The following is a 20123-nucleotide window of genomic DNA, read 5'->3' as shown; positions in this document are numbered from 1 at the left end:
ATTATTTGTATAGGTTTTGCTCTAGGAATTTATTTGTGACCTAGTTTAGAGAAAGTTTCAGAAGTCCTTATTCAACCCCCTACTCTTAGGCGTCACCTGTTTCCTTCAAACTGTCAACACATTACATGCTATCTGTTGAAAAATTGACTACCTATATATTCTATATATGTTTTTACATTTTATTTGTAGTGTGATGTGTGGTGCTACATTTCTAAGATTACAATATTTGCAAATGCAGGTCATCCAATAGGTGCCCAACATGCAACATGTGCAGGTGAGGATGTGTTTTGATGTAATGAGTGTCAATACGGGTGGGTATTTGTTGCACCCGCGAGGTGTCCACCCATTGTCATAGAAAGTGCATTTTATTAACGGAGGGGTACATATGGGTGGTAATGAATTCTAAATTTTACACTATTAAATTTAATGATATGATCGGAATAGGATCGACTCATGTTTCTATTCATTTTTTTACTAAAAATATTTAAGAGCTTAAATAAATTATGAAGAAACATTTGGACTGTGAGTCATTAGCACCCTAGGGGTACATGCATGCGTAGAGAAATGAGCCAAACAATGTAGCAGTTTAAAAGATTCTTTTTACTACAATCTTACAAAAGTTATACAGTTAATAATATACTATATATGAAATGGAATGGAATGGAATGGAATGGAATGTGATTTAATGTAGATCTTCCCAGCTCCACTGAATATATTAGCGACCGAGCAATCAGTACATACAGACGAATAATAAGCATACATATGTCCCTGGCCTGGACTGATCAACTCCGACCCAATTGTGAATCAAAACTCTACGTTGGCCTGGTAGGTTGCGGACTTTATGTTGGGTTTCTTCTTGGGCGAGATGCTATCGAGGACGAGCGCGCAGTGCACGTTGACTTTAATCTGGCGGAGGTCGACGGAGCCGAGCTGCAGCTCCACGGGGACGCTGACGAAGATGTCGAGCGGGATGTCCCCGGCCTTCTCGCTCTCCTCTAGCGCCTGCTGGAGCCCCGACCCGAAGCCGTGGCGGCCCTCCATGGAGATGTCCATGACGGTGACGTTCTTGTAGCCCTGGAAGAAGGCCGGGAGCTTCCCGGAGCACAGCGGCGTGCCGCGGTAGGAGACCACGGTGTGGGAGCCCTCGCCGTACCTGATGGTGATCATCTCGTTGGGGTTCTCGGCGCGCACGGAGGCGGTGAGCTTGACGTACAGCGTCAGGTCGGAGGTGCTGAAGTCGAACTGCGAGACGGACATGTTGCTCACGGAGTAGGACGGCGCCTTGGGCTTGTACACGAAGAAGAAGTAGGCGGCCGTGCCGGCCAGCGCCGCCACGATGAACAACAGGAAGCAGCAGCACCAGCACAGGCAGCCGCAGCAGCCGCCTTTGTCCTCGTCCTCAGGGTACCGAGGGACGCTGCGCTTGCCCATGGCTTATATATTGGTTATGTATAGTGATAAATTATTAGTATTTATTAGGGACGACGTCGCCCTCCGGCCGCCGGGCTCCGACTCTCCGAGCGGGTGAGGAGAGAGGCCGGCGTCGACGGGTGGCGGGTGGGGTAGGAGCTGAGGCCGTGCAAGGGAGCTAGGAGGGGTCAGCCCGGGTTATTATCGTGGGGGTTGCATTTTTGTAGGCCGGGAAAGACTCTCTGGTTGGGAGGAGAAGCCGGGAACATGTTGGAGGTCCAATAACGGGGAGTTAGTCTGCTAAATATGTCAACGTCCAAGATTAATTAAGCTTCACGAGGGTAAAGGGAACTAGAAATTTGTCATGCCTCTCCTAGATTAATATAGTTTCAGCCCATTTTCAGCTCGTCCCATAAATAAGTGGCACATACTCTGACCATTTTATTTACACTAATAACACATATATATTGAGGGGATATATATTAGGAGCTCAGGGCTTCCAATAGTTACCCCGGTGCCCCCTCCCCTCCCACACGTGCACAACCAACCATCTCACACATGTGGTCACGTCCCTGAGGAAATTAGGGTTTTAATTAGAATTTTTTTTATGGAAATTACAGATATCATAAATTACGAGATTTTCTTTTCGTTGTGCATGCGAAAAATATGACATACAGGACACTGGTGGGCGCAAACCCAGATTTGAGCGTAAAAATCCTCAAATTTGAGCGTAAATAGTATCATATATAGCGTAAATGTTTTTACAATGATCAACAAGATGTTGCATACGACCCTCGCGTAACATATGTGCGTGAAACTAGATGGTTACCATAAATATCATCGCGTAGATGTTGTTACAATGGTCAGTGTGATGTCACATAAGACACCCCACGTAACAGACGTGCACGAATCTCGGTGGTTAGCGTGAATACCAAGTCAACATGAGAGACGTGGATATATTGTGAAGTCGTATTCATGGTCTTAAAATTAACAAGTTTGAGCGTAAATAGTGACAGATATAGCGTAAATGTTGTTACAATGGCCAGCGCGATGTCCCGTATGACCCCTGTGTAACAGGTGTGTGCAAATTCAGGTGGTTACCGTAAATTCCGAGCCATCGTGAGGTACGTGAATATCTCTAGGAGGTCGTAAAATCCTCAAGTTTGATAGTAAATAGTGTCAGATATAGCGTAATCTAAAGCAGCAGCAGAAGACCTCAACAACGGGGAAGAAGAGGCTAACGACGACTAGCAAGAACAGGCATGACATAGATCCACACCGAAGAGGGAAGAGTGGAGGAAGAGTGGTTGATGATTATCGGAGTTCTTTGAAGCCTTCAACAGTTCAAGCACTAATTTGTGCATCTAGTTGGGTAAGGGGCTCTCAACATGAGGAAACTGCACCTATTCTTGTGGTATGTAATCTTATTATAGGTTGTAACATATAAACTACATCTAATGTTTATTTTAACTTTTGTTCTATGTAATGTTTATGTGTCATGTGTGGACTGCTCAGGAGGGGGATGATAGTGATATCGAGTTTGTGGAGTTCCCTAAGGGTGTGGTGGCAAGCAATTAGTAAGTATAATAGCTACCAACATCAATAGTGTTGTATTGATTTATAAACTATGCTGATTTATAAAGTTTTGTACAGGCCGAAGGAAGATGTGCTAATGGTGAATGCTAGCCTTTTGTTTTTGGTGGCATGTTGTTGTCTAGTCTAGCTGACTTGCTGTGCACTTTGTGCATGTCCTGCACTCCTGCTAAGCTGCTAGTGCAGTAGACAGTAGTGCACTAATCAGTAGTGCGGTAGTGCCATCCTTTTGGTGGTTAACTGGTTAGTGGTTAGTTGGTTGTAAATTCTAGTGGTTAACTGGTTAATTGGTTGTAAATTCTGATGTGGTGGCTACTTCTGTAAATTAAGCCATGAATTGATGTTGTGATCATGTGATGCATGAAGCCATGGACTGATCACAGATGCATGGTTAGTGGTTGCCTGGTTGGTTGTAAATTCTGATGTTGTGAACTGTGATGCTTGAAGCCATGAACTGATGAATGTTGCAGGTTGAATGCCTGATTATGAAATGTGATTTGTGTTCTCACCTGTGAACTATTTTCTGGTGTTAAATTGTTTTTGTATTTGCATATATCAGTATATATATGTGTTTTTTTTGTTATGGCTCGTGAGCCAAACGAGCCAGCTCGAGCTCGTTAACGAGCCGAGCTGAGCTGCTCTTTTGGCTCGGTTGTTTAACGAGCCGATCCGAGCTGGCTCGTTAGCTTAACGAGTCAGCTCGAACTCGGCCGAGCCGAGCCGGCTCGATATTCAGATGTGGCGACGGTGGCAGTCTGTATGAGGGAGAGCAGTGACCACGACGCCATGCAATGATTCTCGCTGAAGGCATATGGCGGAGAACGTGGTGACGTGGTGGTCGAAGCGATGAGGCAGAGGCATGGCGAGCCGAGGCAACGAAGATGTTATCCCGCGGACAGTTGAAACAATTAGACATAGCTAACTCATCGCATTGTGTTCAATCAGGTCCAACTGATAGACTTAGTTAAAAAAGTGAGAATTTCTTTTTATGTTTGTTATGGGTGTTTGCACTATCTTTAAACTTTTAAACTTTGTTAGTTTGTTCAACGTTAAGTTCCGAAAAAGTTTCACATCTTTAAGCAATTCTTGGTAGTTTTTTTAGTTCGCTAGCACAATTATATTTTAGTTTTTTTATTGACTAATGCAAGCTTTAGCTTATTCTATGATTTATTTCGCACACTTTTTCCACAGATACGTAAACAAACACTGATACAGCACTAGGTAGCTTCAGAGTTCAGATGAACAGCTGCTGACTGCACATTATTTTCCAAATTCTTGAATAAACATAGGAAACTATTTTGATCACTTGGCTCTCTTCAGTCCAAAGAGGGCAAATTAAAACGGTACAGTTCCAACACATTCCACCCCTGAATCTGGGAGGGAGCTAGAAGGGGAGTTAGAGTTCATTTCTTATATATGTTACACAGGAGAAGCATTACCATCTTTGATCATCCACATTGGGGTCAGGGTCCAAAAAAGATTATAACGGTAATTGTAAACTACAGAAATCATGAAAGGGGAGGCTTTTCTAAGCTCGACTGCTGACTGCTGGCTGCTATGCTAGCGGGTCTAAATCTCACATTCCTACACCGTCTCAACTTCACGACAGCTTCCTGGGACTTCCCTTGCAAAAGGTCTACGTAAACCGATGCTAGCACTGCCCGGGGGTTGTTGGGCAACATCGCCAGGCCACGGCTCACCATGTAGTTGGCTTTTTCAACTTCTCCCTGCCTTGCAGCAATCATGCCAAGGTTGATATACAGGACACCACGGGCCTCCTCCGGCCTGAGCTGCTCAGGTTCTTCTGTGGCGAGTTTTGTCACTGCAGGAGCAACCAAGTCTTCACCATCACTGTCTTTCTCAACCAAGGCCTTTTCAGAATTCTCCACACTATAAGGCAACTCGACATGATTACCATCTCTTATATAAACTGATAGATTCTCGGCGGCATCCTCTGTTCTGTTCAAAGTACATAGAGCTTCGGCTGCGTATACATGGCTGAGGAACGCATACATCCTGGAACAGTCTGTCACCTGCAGTACTGACTTTGCATACGTCAAAGTTTTCAAGGGATTATCAAGGCACAATTCAACAAATGCCAAGTTCGCCAGGACAGCCTGTCTGATTTTGATGTACTCTTTTCTACGGATCTCGTCATAGAAAGCAAGAGAACTCTGCAAGGTAGCATTCAAGCTTGTGCCCTTTTGTTCTCCATTTACATTAGCTAGAGTTGGGCCTGAAGGTGTTTTAGAATCTGTACTTGTAGTATTCTTCTGGCCTGAGCTTTTATATCCATGTACGGTTCCTTGGTCCCAATCCTCTGTATCAGATGCGATTACCCAATTTTCCTTCTCAGTAGCATCCAATAATAGCAGCGCATTTTGTAGACACTGTCTAGCAAATCCAAGTGAAACCAAATTTTTATGTTCGCCTAAAGTCACACCTGCAGAATCTAAATTACTTCTCGAGTTCACTGGGTTGACAATCAACTGCCTCCATTGTCCTGACCCCACAACATTGATTTCAATCTCATCGTTGAATGAGGAAGCACCATTTGCACACAGGAGACCCTTTTCTAGAGCTAGCAGGCTGCACTCAGAAAAACGGAGCCAGAAAAGGGGTCGCTTGTAGAAGAGCGGCATGGCTTCACGAAAACAAGAAGCTGCTAACAAAGGCTTCCCACACATCAAATGTTGGATACCACAGTTGTATGAAATAAGGCAAGACTTGTCTTGTGATAATGTAGACAACTTCATTGGTTTCTCTGAACGAAATGATAAGCTGTATTTCAGCGCTTTGCTAAAGCACCATATAGAGGCGTGATACGATCTCTGTTGGTGGAGTATACATCCCATGTTGTTGTGGAAAATGGCTAGCATTGCTGGTTCAGTCCGATTATTTGGTGTGCTCAATAGCTTCACAGCCTTCCTATAATTCCCCCGGGCATACTCCAGCTGAGATTTCAAGAGAAGCTCTGTAGATGAATCCCTACCACGTGCCATGTTCATTAGTACTTTGAGTTCTCGCTTCGCAACCTTAAGGTTCCTAGTGAGCAGTAGAAGACGGACCTTGTAAATCTGAAGTCTAACTTTCAAATCAGCAGCAGTAGCAGCAAGATCAGCAGACGCCCTTGAGAAATCATTCAAGATACGCCTGCCCACATTCTGATGTCCATCAAAACTAGAGCATAGAGATTCAAATTCTATTTGCTCATCTGGGAAAATTCCTGACGAAAGGTTCTCATATCCACCAGCATAAGCATTTGAATCGGAATCTGGAGGCATGCTAATTTTCACAGGAGGCTTCGCTTGAGCTAATTGCTGCTGAGCTATGCTTGCATTTTCATTCGGGTTCATTGTGTTAGCTACTCCAAACGACCTTTCCAAGTACTGTACTATATCCTGTAAACCAAAAACAATCATAAAGTTCAACAAGATTTACGAAGTCTCCTCTAGGTGAAGTCAATACTCTAGGTCCAAAAAAGAAACAAGACCAAATGAACATCATGAAAGACCCAATTAAATACAACAGTACTAACACAAAGAGTTCAAGGTTCCAATAGAGCAATATCTAGGAACCACAAGATTAGAGATCGCAATGGGTATGTTCTCTCGTGTCACATACCTGTTAACCTATGACATGTGGATCCGGATTATTAGAAGTGTCCCATATAAAATAAAATGCTAAAACCATAACCCTAATTCCAGCAGCTTACACGACTTAAATATTTAAATATTAGGTATTGTGTGCTGAACAATTAGATAACTATCCTAATGTTGTATATTGTCGTTGAGAACTCTCTTTTGGGCTATGAGTGCTAAGGTTCGATGAATTTGTCATGCTGGACACAAAGATAATATGCTATTTTAGTATCTTTCATTATTGATGAGGCATGGGGCTTCAATAATTTGTATTTGGTACTTACTTTTGCGTTTAAAATGATCATGTTTACTGGAATGTTTGTGGTATGGATATGGGGTAATTTTATACCCATGACGAGTAGTGGGGTATTTTTATTCTGGTAGGTATGGGTATGGCCTATCTTACCTGCTGCCATGCTTACAAAAGATCAACACACCCTAGAGTCCTAGATTGCTCATTAAGAATCATGACATAGCAAGGAATTGCGGTGACATAAATGTCATAAAAGGATATGAAACTAGGAAACATGTGGAAAGAAAGTACATAAGATCAGAAATACTTCATACAAACACATAAGTGGTGTTCTTGGTTCCATGCAGTCAACCATTTCAATATTTGACTAGGAATCACTTTCTAAGATGAATTTGGATGTTTATGATTGTGCGAGTAGATTTGTCCCAAAAAGTTCAATAGGACTATAATTTTCATATATATATATAGACATCACAACAAAAAATAGTAACCAAAGCTATGTCTCAAAGACCAAATCAATGTCCAAACATCATTCATTTGGGACAGGAGTGTCCCATAAAATAGCAAATACAACCAGAGGAAAAAATCAATGATGTACATCCAATATAAAAGGGGGGGAAAGGGCAAACAAACACTACAAATACAAGGGCCAAGATCTCAGTTAAATCTGACAGTGCTAACCTCATGTGTTCAAAGTTCTGTGAACAGGCCTTTAGCTAAGTTGGTTAGGTGGCTCTAGTAGCGCTCCTCAGGTTCTACTTCCCATAGAAGCAAATTTTAGATTGAGGTTAAAAAAAATACCATCATATGTCCCACACCAAAGCACGGGTCTAAGATCTGACCCAGATCATGGTCATTCTCACATGGGCTATGAAGCCGTTGTGCATGGGTGGGGACAGGGATTAGGGGGATTTGTCAACCTGCGTGAGGTCTTCTTAGCAGAACGCTGAGGGGCTGTACCCCCCCCCCCCCAAGGTCGAGTTTTTAGAGCTCAAAGTTCTAAATCATGCCAAACTTTAGGAGCCTAATAATCACCGAACAAACTACATCTAATAGACAATCCACCTTAGGAGGGCCTCTTTATGTATCTGTATTTTGTGGTCCTACTGGACCTTTTCTCCTTACTATATAATCGTGCAGATGATTGCACAATGATTCGTTCTCTCATATTAAAGATCACTAACAACTGGCAGCAACACCACCAAAATAAAATAGCAGAATATGACACTAGGAAGCTTATGGCAGCAAAATGATCCAACATGCCAAATACAAATAGAATATAAACAATCAATAATAAGACCAACATAAAGGTCAAAATGCCATTTTTATGTCATGGCCAATGCCACTCAGCGCATTTTCAGGGGCCGTCATTGACATGAATAATCATTATGTAGAAATAATATAATTGGAAAAATGTTTTCTATATACAAGGGAGCAAATTTTAGACAGCGAGAGGAACTTACCACAGCCTTTGTTGCATCTTGCAAAGCTAATGTAATATCCAATAATAGAAAGCATACATGAAGAGCAGTTGGCTGTAAGAGAGAAAAAATAGTGTTGACACAATTTTCTCTTATGACAAAGCTACGGAATCGCTAATAATACCTCGTCCATTGGTTCAATGTTTCGGTACAGTGGGTCCAAAACAGATAGTGCAGATTCATAGTCATGAAGATGATATAGGATGACAGCCTACAAAACCATAGAGGTCATGAACAAATCAGTGAAACGATATTTAGTGCTTATATATTGGATAAAACTGCAACCTATTTGATACAGATACTATAGAACAGAAACACTTGGCAATCAAGTAGTTACTGCTACATACCATGTTGAATGTAATTATGGTCGTGTCAAATTCATCCCCATAAGTTGACGCATTATGTGTAGAGGAAAAAGGTAGTAAAGCACCACTCCCTCTTGATCCTGAATGAGCGCTGTTTCCTACCCCATTAGCAGAATCAGCTTGTTCTCTAGATGCACATGCAAGCTCTTCACTTCTTCTCTGAATAAAAATGTAACGATAGAACATTACTCAATAAAATGACCAAGAAAATTAGTGTAAACGGAACATGGTAATGTAATGCAGTTGCTAAATTCATCAGTTTTGGCCAAAGCACACAAAAAAATAGGTTTCAAATACCTAAAGCAACAATGAACTCTCTACGTTGGCCAGCTTTTGTCACTCAGGTGTGTATGACCACACACAGTCACACACGTGCGCTGGAGGATGAAGAGGATATCAGAGCAAGCACATAAAATGTATGGTGTTGATGAACTGAACTGGGTGCAGCTAGCCACCACCTTCACATAAAAGCAACATTACAAAAGTCAAACAAAGGGCTATGCTGCCCACAGCTTGCTACTATGGTCATGCTACCAACTACCTGTCAGTCTGTCACTATAGCCATAATCCCCAACAGCTGCTGTCCTACATACAGGGGGGTGGAGCTGTCACTATTCCTGTGCTCCTATGACAAAAGAAAAGATGAGAGTGCAGCGAATTACCCAACAGACTAAGAACAACAACCAAGGTTAAGGCACGTGGATAGTTGTTCTCCATTCGCTCAGATTCAAAACTAAATCTTTGGGTATATTCTATCTTTTCAAGTCTCCTTTTACTGCCTCTTTCAATATTAACTTCAGTCATCCCTGCCTCTCTTCCCATTACTATCGCGCCTTAGAATCACATTGGTGCCTCTGGAGGTCTCCGTTGGACATGTCCAAACCATCTTTATTGGTGTTGGTCAAGCTGTTGGTGGTACTCCTAGTCTATCACGTATATCATTGTTCTAGACTCGGTCGTTTCTTGTATGGCCACAAACCCAACACAACATACACATTTCTGCAATACTTATTTGTTAAACATGGCACCTTTATGTACACCAACATTCTGCACCATACTTAGGTCTAATCCTCGTCCTATAAAACTTGCCTTTTTAGCTTCTGTGGTACCCTCTTGTCGCATAGAATGACAGATGTTTGGCGCCACTGCCTCCACCCTGCTTTGATTCTAGATTCTACAGTTAACATCTTCAGCATTACCCCATCTCTCTGTAACATTGATTCTAAATGTTGAAAGGTATCCTTCCTAGGCACTACTTGACCTTCCAAACTAACATCTTCTTTCTCATATGTAGTAGTGTCGAAGTCACATCTCATGTATTCAGTTTTATATCTACTGAGTCTAAAACCTTTGGACTACCATAACTCTGGTTTCCTACTTACTCCTAGTCAGCTTTCATCAACTAGCACTACATCATCTGCAAAAAGCATATACTAAGGGATATTCCCTTGCATGTCCCTTGTGACCTCATCCATCATCAAGGCAAAAAGGTAAAAGCTCAAAGCTAACCCTTGATGTAGTCCTTCCTATTATAATTGAAAAGTCATTAGTATTCTCATCACTTGTTCGAACACTAGCCACAACATTGTTGTACATGTCCTCAATGAGTCCAACATACTTCATTGGAACTTTGGGAGTGTTTGGGATGGCTTCGAGTTCTAGCTCCAGTGTCGAGTTGTAGTTTATAATATTAATTTAAATAGATTTAAAAATAATTTTAATCTAAATAATAAACAAAATGACTTATACAGCTCGCTCCACGATTTTCTGGAGCACCTAATGACCTGCTCCACCAACTCCACCAAATTTTCTAGAGCTGGAGTTGTCCCAAACAGGGACTTTATGTTTGTCCAAAGCCCACAACACACATTCCTTGGTATTTTGTTATAAGCCTTCCCCATGTGTGGTCCTTCTTGTGCTCCCTATATTGCAACATCACTTGTCTTATTAAGAAAATGGCTTCCATGGTTAACCATCCGGACATGAAACCAAATTGGTTTATAGAGATCCTCGTTATTCATCTAAGACATTTCTCGATAACTCTCAACCATAGCTTCATTGTGTGGCCCATCAACTTAATGCCCTGGTAATTGATACAACTTTGAATATCTCCTTATTATTGTAGATTAGTACCAATATACTTCTGCTCCACTCATTAGGCATTGTGTTCGACCGAAGGATATGGTTGACCCAAAATACTAAGAATATATGAAGAAAAGTATGGCAATTTGGCAAATAACCATTAGTACAAGTGGCAGGAGTTTTGGTAGACATGGCAGGATCATTTGATGGGAAAGTTCACTAAGACAATGGGGCACTAGAAATAATTGTAAATGATAGCGAAGTGGTTAAAAGCAAGATTGTTGCACAAAAGTATTACATTACAAATCGAAATAGATGCCACAATGACATGACTAAAGGGCAGACCTAGTGCCAGAGGCTCCCACATGAGTGGTCTACGGATGGGATAAACCGAGGCAAACCTTGCCCCTGCAAATGCAGAGAGGCTGCTTCGAACCCACAACTTGGTGGTTCAGTGAGATAGCTCTCACCAGTGCCCCATGCCTGCCCTTCACAAAATGACATGACTAGTCATCCTTACTAATATAAGGCTGTCTCCAGTAGATAGGATAAAATAAAGGACGTGGAACTGTAGATGACGTTGTTTAACATTGTTTGCGGAATGGAGTTTGAAATAGGGGATGAGATAGGGGATGTGATAGGGGATCTGCTGGAGATAGCCTAAAGCACGAGTTTCGTCGTATGTCGCGCCCTCCCCACGCGTGTAGCGAGCGTACTCCGCGCGCCAACGAAATATCTAAAAAAGTGCAGCTGTCATGATTCGAACCGTGGTCTCTAGGAAGAGAGCACTCGCCTCTAACCACTACAGCTCATGTTGGTTTGTGTTGTACAAAGAAACCTCCTTATATACTAATATAAAGCACGAGTTTTGTCGTGCATCGTCCCCCACCCCACGCGCATAGCGAGCGTTCTCCACGCGCCAGCGAAATATCAAAAAAAGTGTAATTGTAAGAATTTGTACCGTGGTCTCTAGAAATAGAGCACTCATCTCTAACCAGTGCAACTCAATGTTGTACAAAGAAACCTCCTTACTGATATAAAATGTGAGTTTCGTCGTGTGTCGTCCCCCTCCCCATGCGTGTAGCGAGCGTTCCCCGTGCGCCAGCAAAATATCAAAAAAAAGTGCAGCTGTCAGGATTCAAACCATGGTCTTTAGGAAGAGAGCACTCGCCTCTAACCACTGTAGCTCGTTTTGTTTGTGTTGTACAAAGAAATTGTATATCATATATACAAACCGTAGCGATGCACGGGCAACTAACTAGTAAATTTTAATATGTTTTGATATACATTATACAATGTTTCAAACTCTATTACATCCAGTTTAGAACATGATGAAATAAGTTTGCCTAATAGGCTACTACGAATTTAAAACTTCAAAAAAAACTGAAGGCACCTAAAAACATTGAAATATTTGGGAGCAACTAGGTCACTGTTATGGTCGGGCAGACATACAAGAGAAAGGATAAGGATGGCGAGTCCTAGGCCGCCTGAAGGGATAAGTCTACTATAGGGGAGTTTGTTAAGATAGGGATTCAAGCTGTTTAGATCAGCCTATTTGTTAGGAGATTTCAGTTGGCTATAGGCCTATATAAGTAGGACGTTTGTAATCTGCCAGATAGGCAAGAAGTAATAAAGATATTATTGCTCCCTGCCCCTTGTTCACCTACCAGCCTCTCTTCTCGGGCAGCCACGGCGCCTGGACCATCTTCCAGGCGACGAGCCACCACGCCCCGCCCTCTAGTTTCCCACCAATACAACCTGCGCAGTACCGGCCGTACCAGTCACTTAGTTGTTTGAATAAGTCCCATATAATTACATATCTTACTGCAATGTAATTTGACCACAGCCAATTTCTGTCAAGATCATAGCAGCTAAAATAGAGCAGTAGGTTACACTAGACACCATAAAGAAACTAAACCAACTGCAGCTTGACAACTCAGGATCACAACATGCTCAAAAAAATCAAGTGTCTGTTTGACAAACAGAAGCATCCTCAGGGTTGCTAAAGCAAACCTTTAAGGCATATAGGCCAAACTGCTAAGGGTAAATTTATTTGGTGCATGAAAAGCAGAATATCCTCGAATGTAACTCACTTATTACAGAAAAACAAAAGTAAAGATGTTCATTGGATTGCATTGCTTCACATCCAGTTCCAACAATATGGACAATGAAGCCAAAATATGATCTTAATGATTAGGCATATAACTTCTGAACAATGGCTTATATCTAAATATTTTTATAATTTGAATATTTAGGTATTTTTATAATTTGAACTTTTCCCCCAGACTCCAGTCCGCGCCCGAAGCCCTCGAAGCCCTGCCGCTACTCGCCAAATCTCCAGACGCTAGGGCACCATGTCGTCGTCAGCCCGTAGCCGGAGTGCCAGACCGCCGCCTCGCCATGACGCCGACTCGCCCAACGCTGCTCCGTGCCTCCCTCTCCGCTGCAAGCCTGCAGCGCTGCTCCCTCCGGGTTCCGGCCAACGCCCAGTGTTGCTCGTGCTCGCACTGCTCCTTCGTCCCTCTAGCTCTAGGCTCCGACTCCCTCGCCCCTCCGGCCACCGTACATCGCGCAGCGCCCAGTGCAGTGCTCGTCATCACTGCTTCGCCCCTCTCCGCCACCGCTTCAGGCAGGTCTGGCTGGATGACCTCGCACCTTTCTACTCGAATGACCTTGCCGATTTTCCCAACCAGACTGGTGGTTTGCTCGACACCAACGTGTGTGGGCTGCCGCCGGGGCTCAGGGCTCACCTCATGCAGGCGCTTGTAGTGCTGGTCAATCAGAAGATAAATGATTGTGGTCTTGTTGCTGCTACTAGTTTTTCGATCAGAATCGTGGGGACATGTGAGTTATGTTTGTTTTGACAACGGGTAGCCATATTGTATTATTATCTTTTAATTGCAGCTTAGTATTGCAAATGCAAAATGGTTAAGTTTTTGTGGACTTTAGAATAGATATGATTGTAGTTGGCTTAGTAGAAGGAAGCCAACAGATTAAGGAAATTAGCTTTAGATAGAGTGATAGATAACTTTTGCTAGATCTGTGTTACAATGAGTACCTTTTTTCAAGTAAGAAGTGGGAATATAGATATCTCAAACTAGTATTTTTGGGTATGGGTTATTAACTAGGTGCAAATAGTTCACTTCTGCTTTGCAAAGTAACTGATTGAATTGACACATCCGACTCCTTTGATTGATGTCAGTGCGGCCTGGGGCTTCGATAATTTCTGGATCCGCCACTGGTCGAACCTGGTCGTATAGCTACCGACCACTCGACTAGTCGCGATTAGATGTTGACCAGATCGAGTAATCGAGCCACTGCCCGTCTCTCATCCACATCTACACGCGCAACAAGCAGAGGGCATACATCTAATCAAACAGACAGCACACACAACACCGAAAGCTAAGAAGCAAAAAACACAGTCACCATCTGAGGATGAGCTCATCTTGAGGGCGAGCACTGGAACTTGCAGTCGAGGGGAGGGGGACCTGCAGAAAGACAGGTGCCCGCCTGGAACTTGCAGGTAGGGGGCGACGGCGACGCTGAGCGGCGACAGCTGCGTCCTTGTGCGGCGGCGGCGGCCGAAGCCTTGTGAGATGTTAGCGGTTGCACGGCCTTCAATAGCGGCGGCGACTGCGCTCTTGGCGCAGGACCGCGTAAGCGTGAGCGGGTGTCCGGCGTCCAACGCTTGCCTTCTGCCTGTTGGACAACCCTAGAAGCCCACAGATGCACCAAGCTTTTGTCTTGTGCTTGTTGGCCAAACCTAGAAGCCCACATTTGCAGCCCACAGATGCAGCAGCCCACGTCTAATCTGGTCGTCCCAGTTCAGATCGAAACACTAATCTTCGACTAATCAAACGACTAGTTTTCTGGTCGGACTAATCGCATCGGTGGGTCTGGTTGGATGTAGTCTACTGATTAGGCCGACTATCGCGAGTAATCGTGATTAGTCGGATGACTTGACAACACTGCATCTATTCTACACTAAGGGAATATACAGATATGCAGAACATAGTACAAGAATAAACAACAGAATCCGCTATCTATAAATGAAAGAATTTTGTAACTAGCCACACACAAATGTAACATCCACACATTTACTTATATAAAATACAGTCATTTATGTTACTTCACTGCAAATTAACATGTCAATAAAATGATAGCACAATGAATAATGCAGATTCGCTAACCTTAAAATCACCAAGAATTTTAAGCAGCCTGTTTGAATCAGGACAATCATCCAAGAAGAATTCAGTGATGGCCATGTTATGGTGTACCTGAAATTTCAAAATTGTGACATCACATGAAAGGAAAACAATTCTGATAGAAGAATTATTTCTTCTCAAAGCAAAAGAAGAAAGTGTATTGGTCTAAGCTAATGGTTGTCCTATACAAAGACAATGGAAATTGGAAAACCATATTGTCCACCATTCCAAAGTAACTGTTTACCTTGCTGTTTTCAGAATTCAGATAGATTATGTTCTGAATTTATAGCATAATAAGGCGGCCAGATTAAACAGTTTCACTGAACAAGTTACCTTAGGCACAATTTCTGAGAAAACAGAACCGTACATAATAACATGGATGTTGAGTAAAACTGGGTGGTGGCATTCGAAAAGGCAGCTCAAGAAACAGCTGCATGCACACGCACAGAGAACAAGATATGGTGAAGATGAATCCATACAGCAAAGTTCATAAGCAAACTTGAACCTGTCTTGAACCCCTCGCCTAACAGACATCTCAAACAGACAGTACAGTTGGAACTCAAAACAACCATGAGAACTCAAACAACTATGAACTACACAGTTGGAACTTGGAACTCAAACATACATGATTGGAACCCAAACAGCCAAACCAGACCAATTGTACATAACCACAGATGTGTCTAACCTATTGATTTGCTATGTTAGTGTCCAACAATAGATTCCGCACACAAACTTAAACTGCAAGAGCTCCTAACTCCTCTTTAGGAAAGACACAAAGAGTAGTTACAAGTGCACCTTGAGATCGCCCTCTTTCTTGTCCAGCAGCCTCGTGAGCACTGCGGCACAGTCGGCGTAGCGGCAGCCCTGGAACGCTACAGCGGCTTCCTTCGCCATGGCCGCCGTCGCAGAGAGCATCGCGTCCTCCTCCGCCGCAGGCTGAAGTGGCGGCGCCTCCTTCGCCGCCGGGGGTTCCATCCGCTGGATCTCGTTTGGATGGAGCGGTTGTACCGTAGGTGCAGGGAGCGACGGGAGCGAGGAGATCCCGCGCTGCCGCGGGGAATAGGACTGGCAGAGATAGGTCGGCGGGCGAGGTAGGAGGCAGGCTAGGCCGCTAGGGTTTGGAAGAAGCGACGACGAGGGGAACTGGGGGAGATGGGGAAGGCGATGGATGGAGAGAGCGGCGGTTGCTCCTTTCCTTTCCTGATTCCTGATTTCACGTGTTTTACAAATTTACTATTGCTTCCTCTTTTTAATGGTCTCTTTCATCATTTTATTTTGCCATCTATCTTCTCATACCACTAATCCTACCACTAAAAGCATCTCCAACAATAAACTCTAAAATAGAGTCCTAAATTTTAAAATAGTATCATATTTAACGTGTTTAGAGCCTAAAAAAGTTTTCACTTCAACAGTTGAGTCTTAAATAATAGTATTTAGAAAATAAATCATATTATTAGAAAATAAGATAAAACGAGGATATGGTTATAGCATATAGGGTATTATATTTAAGGACCCGAGAGACCGATCACTATAGTCATGGATGAAATTTTATAAAATAGAACCATCGTTGGAAGAGTATTTTATGGTTAGGGCCATGTTTAGAGTCCCTCTTGGAGATGCTATAAAAGATACATGAAGAGAAGATAATTGGGCTAGTCACTAATACCTAGCTGAGAGTGAGTTACTCATAGATTCCAAGACAGCTTGTGAGAGGAAGAGGTGGATTCAGTATTACTCAATGTCCCTGTATTGGGACGGTACATAATTATATTTGATACTCATAAAAATAAGTTTAACCGCAAAGTGAATATATGGTCCACATATCAGATATTAAATTGATGAAAACAAATATTATGTTTTATCTTAGTCAAAAGGTGAAAGTCGCCTAGAGGGGGTGGATAGGCGAAAACTGAAATTTACACTTTAAACACACTACAAGTCGAGGTTAGCGTTAGAATAAAATCCAAGTCCGGGAGACAGGGGAAAACAAATCAACCAAGAAAATAAAGCGGATGACATGGTGATTTGTTTTACCGAGGTTCGGTTATAAAGAACCTAGTCTCCGTTGAGGTGGTCACAAAGACCGGGTCTTTTTCAACCATTTCCCTCTCTCAAACAGTCACTTAGACCGGGTGAGGCTTCTTCCTTAATTCACGGGTCACTTAGACTCAGCAAGGATCACCACACAATTGGTGTCTCTTGCCTCGCTTGCAAAGCACTTGAGAGTAAGAAGTGAGAAAGAAAAGAAAGCCAAGCCAAGCAAACAAGAGCAACAAGAAACACAAGTGATCCTCTCACAAGTCCTAATGCACTAGAATTGAATTGGGGACTTTGATCGGATCTTTGGCTTTGATTTGTGTCTTGGAGTGTTGCACTTTGCTCTTGTATTGAATGGAGAGTGATGAATGCTTGGATGGTTGGAGTGGAGGTGGTTGGAGGTATTTATAACCCTCAACCACCAAAACAACTGTTGGGGGTGGCTGCTGTCGATGGGCGCATCGGACAGTTCGGTGCGCCAGCCACATCACCCAACCGTTAGGGTTCTGACGCAGTCGACCGTTGGAGCGCTGACTTCTGGTGGCACCGGACAGTCCGGTGTTGCACCGGACAGACACTATTCACTATCTGGTGTGCCTCTGACTTCTGCCGCGAACTGTAGCGCTGTCGGGGGCACTGTGCAGTCGACTGTTGCGCCGAAGAGCCATTGCTCCACTGTCACACCGGACAGTTCGGTGACCCACCGGACAGTCCGGTGAATTATAGTGGAGCGACGTCTGAGAAACCCGAAGGTGAAGAGTTCGAAGTTGTACGGTCCTGGTGCACCGCCAGATCAGGGCACACTTGGGTTTCTTTGCTCCTTTCCTTTTGAACCCTAACTTTGATCTTTTATTGGGTTGTGTTGAACCTTTATGCACCTGTAGAATATATAATCTAGAGCAAACTAGTTACTCCAATTATTTATGTTGGGCATTCAACCACCAAAAACATTTATAGGAAAAGGTTAAACCATATTTCCCTTTCAATCTCCCCCTTTTTGGTGATTGATGCCAGCACAAACCAAAGCAAATATATAAGTGCAGAATTGAACTAGTTTGCATAAGTTAAGTGCATAGGTTGCTTGAAATTAAACCAATTTATAGTTTTACTAGATATGCATGGTTTGCTTTCTTTTTAGTTAATATTTTGGACCACGCTTGCACCACTTGTTTTGTTTTTGCAAATCTTTTGGAAAGTCTTTTCAAAATCTTTTTGCAAATAGTGAAAGATATATGAATAAGATTGCGAGAAGCATTTTCAAGATTTAAAATTTTCTCCCCCTGTTTCAAATGCTTTCCCTTTGACTTACATAAGCATCGGCGGAAGTAAGTACTGTCTAGTTATTGTGGATGATTATTCTCGCTTCACTTGGGTATTCCTTTTGCAGGAAAAATCACAGACCCAAGAGGCTTTAAAGGGATTCTTGACACGGGCTCAAAATGAGTTCGGAATAAGGATCAAAAAGATAAGAAGCGACAACGGGACGGAGTTCAAGAACTCATAAATAGAAGGGTTTCTTGAGGATGAGGGCATCAAGCATGAGTTCTCTTCTCCCTACACACCTCAACAAAATGGTGTAGTGGAGAGGAAGAATAGAACTCTATTGGACATGGCGAGGACCATGCTTGATGAGTACAAGACTCCGGACCGGTTTTGGGCTGAGGCGATTAACACCGCCTGCTACTCCATCAACCGGTTATATCTTCACCGAATCCTCAAGAAGACATCTTATGAACTCCTCACCGGTAAAAAGCCCAATGTTTCATATTTTAGAGTCTTTGGTAGCAAATGCTTTATTCCTGTTAAAAGAGGTAGAAAATCTAAATTTGCTCCTAAGGTTGTAGAAGGCTTTTTACTTGGTTATGACTCAAACACAAGGGCATATAGAGTCTTCAACAAATCCACTGGATTAGTTGAGGTTTCTTGTGACATTGTGTTTGATGAGACTAATGGCTCCCAAGTGGAGCAAGTTGATCTTGATGAACTAGATGATGAAGAGGCTCCGTGCATTGCGCTAAGAAACATGTCCATTTGGGATATGTGTCCTAAGGAATCCGAAGAGCCTCCACAAGCACAAGATCAACCATCACCTTCCATGCAAGGATCTCCACCAACTCAAGATGAGGAACAGGCTCAAGATGATGATGAAGACCAAGAGGATGAGCCACCTCAAGAGGAGGACAATGATCAGGAGGGAGATCAAGTCAATAAGGACAAGGAAGATGAGCAAGAGATTCAGGGTCAAAGACCGCCACACCCAAGAGTCCACCAAGCGATTCAAAGAGATCACCCTGTTAACTCCATTCTTGGTGATATCCATAAGGGGGTAACAACTCGATCTCAAGTCGCTCATTTTTGTGAACACTACTCTTTTGTGTCCTCTATTGAGCCATACAGGGTGGAGGATGCACTAAGAGACTCAGATTGGGTGTTGGCAATGCAAGAGGAACTCAACAACTTCACGAGGAATGAGGTATGACATCTAGTTCCACGTCCTAACCAAAATGTTGTAGGAACCAAGTGGGTATTCCGCAACAAGCAAGATGAGCATGGTGTGGTGACAAGGAACAAAGTCCGACTTGTGGCCAAGGGATATTCACAAGTCGAAGGTTTGGATTTCGGTTAAACCTATGCACCCGCAGCTAGGCTTGAGTCAATTCGTATATTACTTGCCTATGCTACTTATCATGGCTTTAAGCTTTATCAAATGGACATGAAAAGTGCCTGCCTCAATGGACCAATCAAGGAAGAGGTCTATGTTGAGCAACCTCCCGGCTTTGAAGATAGTGAGTACCCTAACCATGTTTATAAACTCTCAAAGGCGCTTTATGGGCTCAAGCAAGCCCCAAGAGCATGGTATGAATGCCTAAGAGATTTCCTTATCACTAATGGCTTCAAAGTCGGTAAAGTTGGTCCTACTCTCTTTACTAAAACCATTGCAAAAGATTTGTTTGTATGCCAAATTTATGTTGATGATATCATATTTGGGTCTACTAACAAATCTACTTGTGAAGAGTTTAGTAGGATCATGATTCAGAAATTCGAGATGTCTATGA

At 43.0% G+C, this 20123-nt stretch overlaps 2 protein-coding genes across 3 annotated transcripts; both read right to left on the bottom strand.

The window, feature by feature from the left end:
- Positions 1-667: 667 nt before the first annotated feature.
- On the bottom strand, positions 668-1557 carry LOC100216786 (NDR1/HIN1-like 25). The gene has a single exon (NM_001143185.1). The coding sequence runs from the start codon at positions 1429-1431 to the stop codon at positions 805-807; it is 627 nt and encodes a 208-aa protein (NP_001136657.1). The 5' UTR covers positions 1432-1557; the 3' UTR covers positions 668-804.
- Positions 1558-4253: 2696 nt separating this feature from the next.
- LOC100383212 (Tetratricopeptide repeat (TPR)-like superfamily protein) lies at positions 4254-16161 on the bottom strand. 2 transcript variants are annotated; one of them, NM_001175874.1, is made up of 6 exons: positions 15826-16161; positions 15016-15102; positions 8726-8902; positions 8503-8589; positions 8361-8432; positions 4281-6404 (listed from the first exon to the last, which is right to left on the bottom strand). In NM_001175874.1, exons 1-6 carry the CDS (start codon positions 16003-16005, stop codon positions 4512-4514), a joined length of 2496 nt encoding a protein of 831 aa, NP_001169345.1. In that variant the 5' UTR covers positions 16006-16161; the 3' UTR covers positions 4281-4511. The 2 variants fall into 2 exon arrangements, with proteins under 2 accessions (XP_008668388.1, NP_001169345.1); XM_008670166.4 differs by lacking the exons at positions 15016-15102; positions 15826-16161 and adding an exon at positions 11858-14987 and having other exon boundaries at positions 4254-6404.
- Between the last annotated feature and the right edge of the window lie 3962 nt (positions 16162-20123).

This window comes from Zea mays, chromosome 2 (assembly GCF_902167145.1).
Source record: "Zea mays cultivar B73 chromosome 2, Zm-B73-REFERENCE-NAM-5.0, whole genome shotgun sequence".
NCBI classification, from domain to species: domain Eukaryota; kingdom Viridiplantae; phylum Streptophyta; class Magnoliopsida; order Poales; family Poaceae; genus Zea; species Zea mays.
This window is presented reverse-complemented; position numbering and strand designations above follow the sequence as displayed.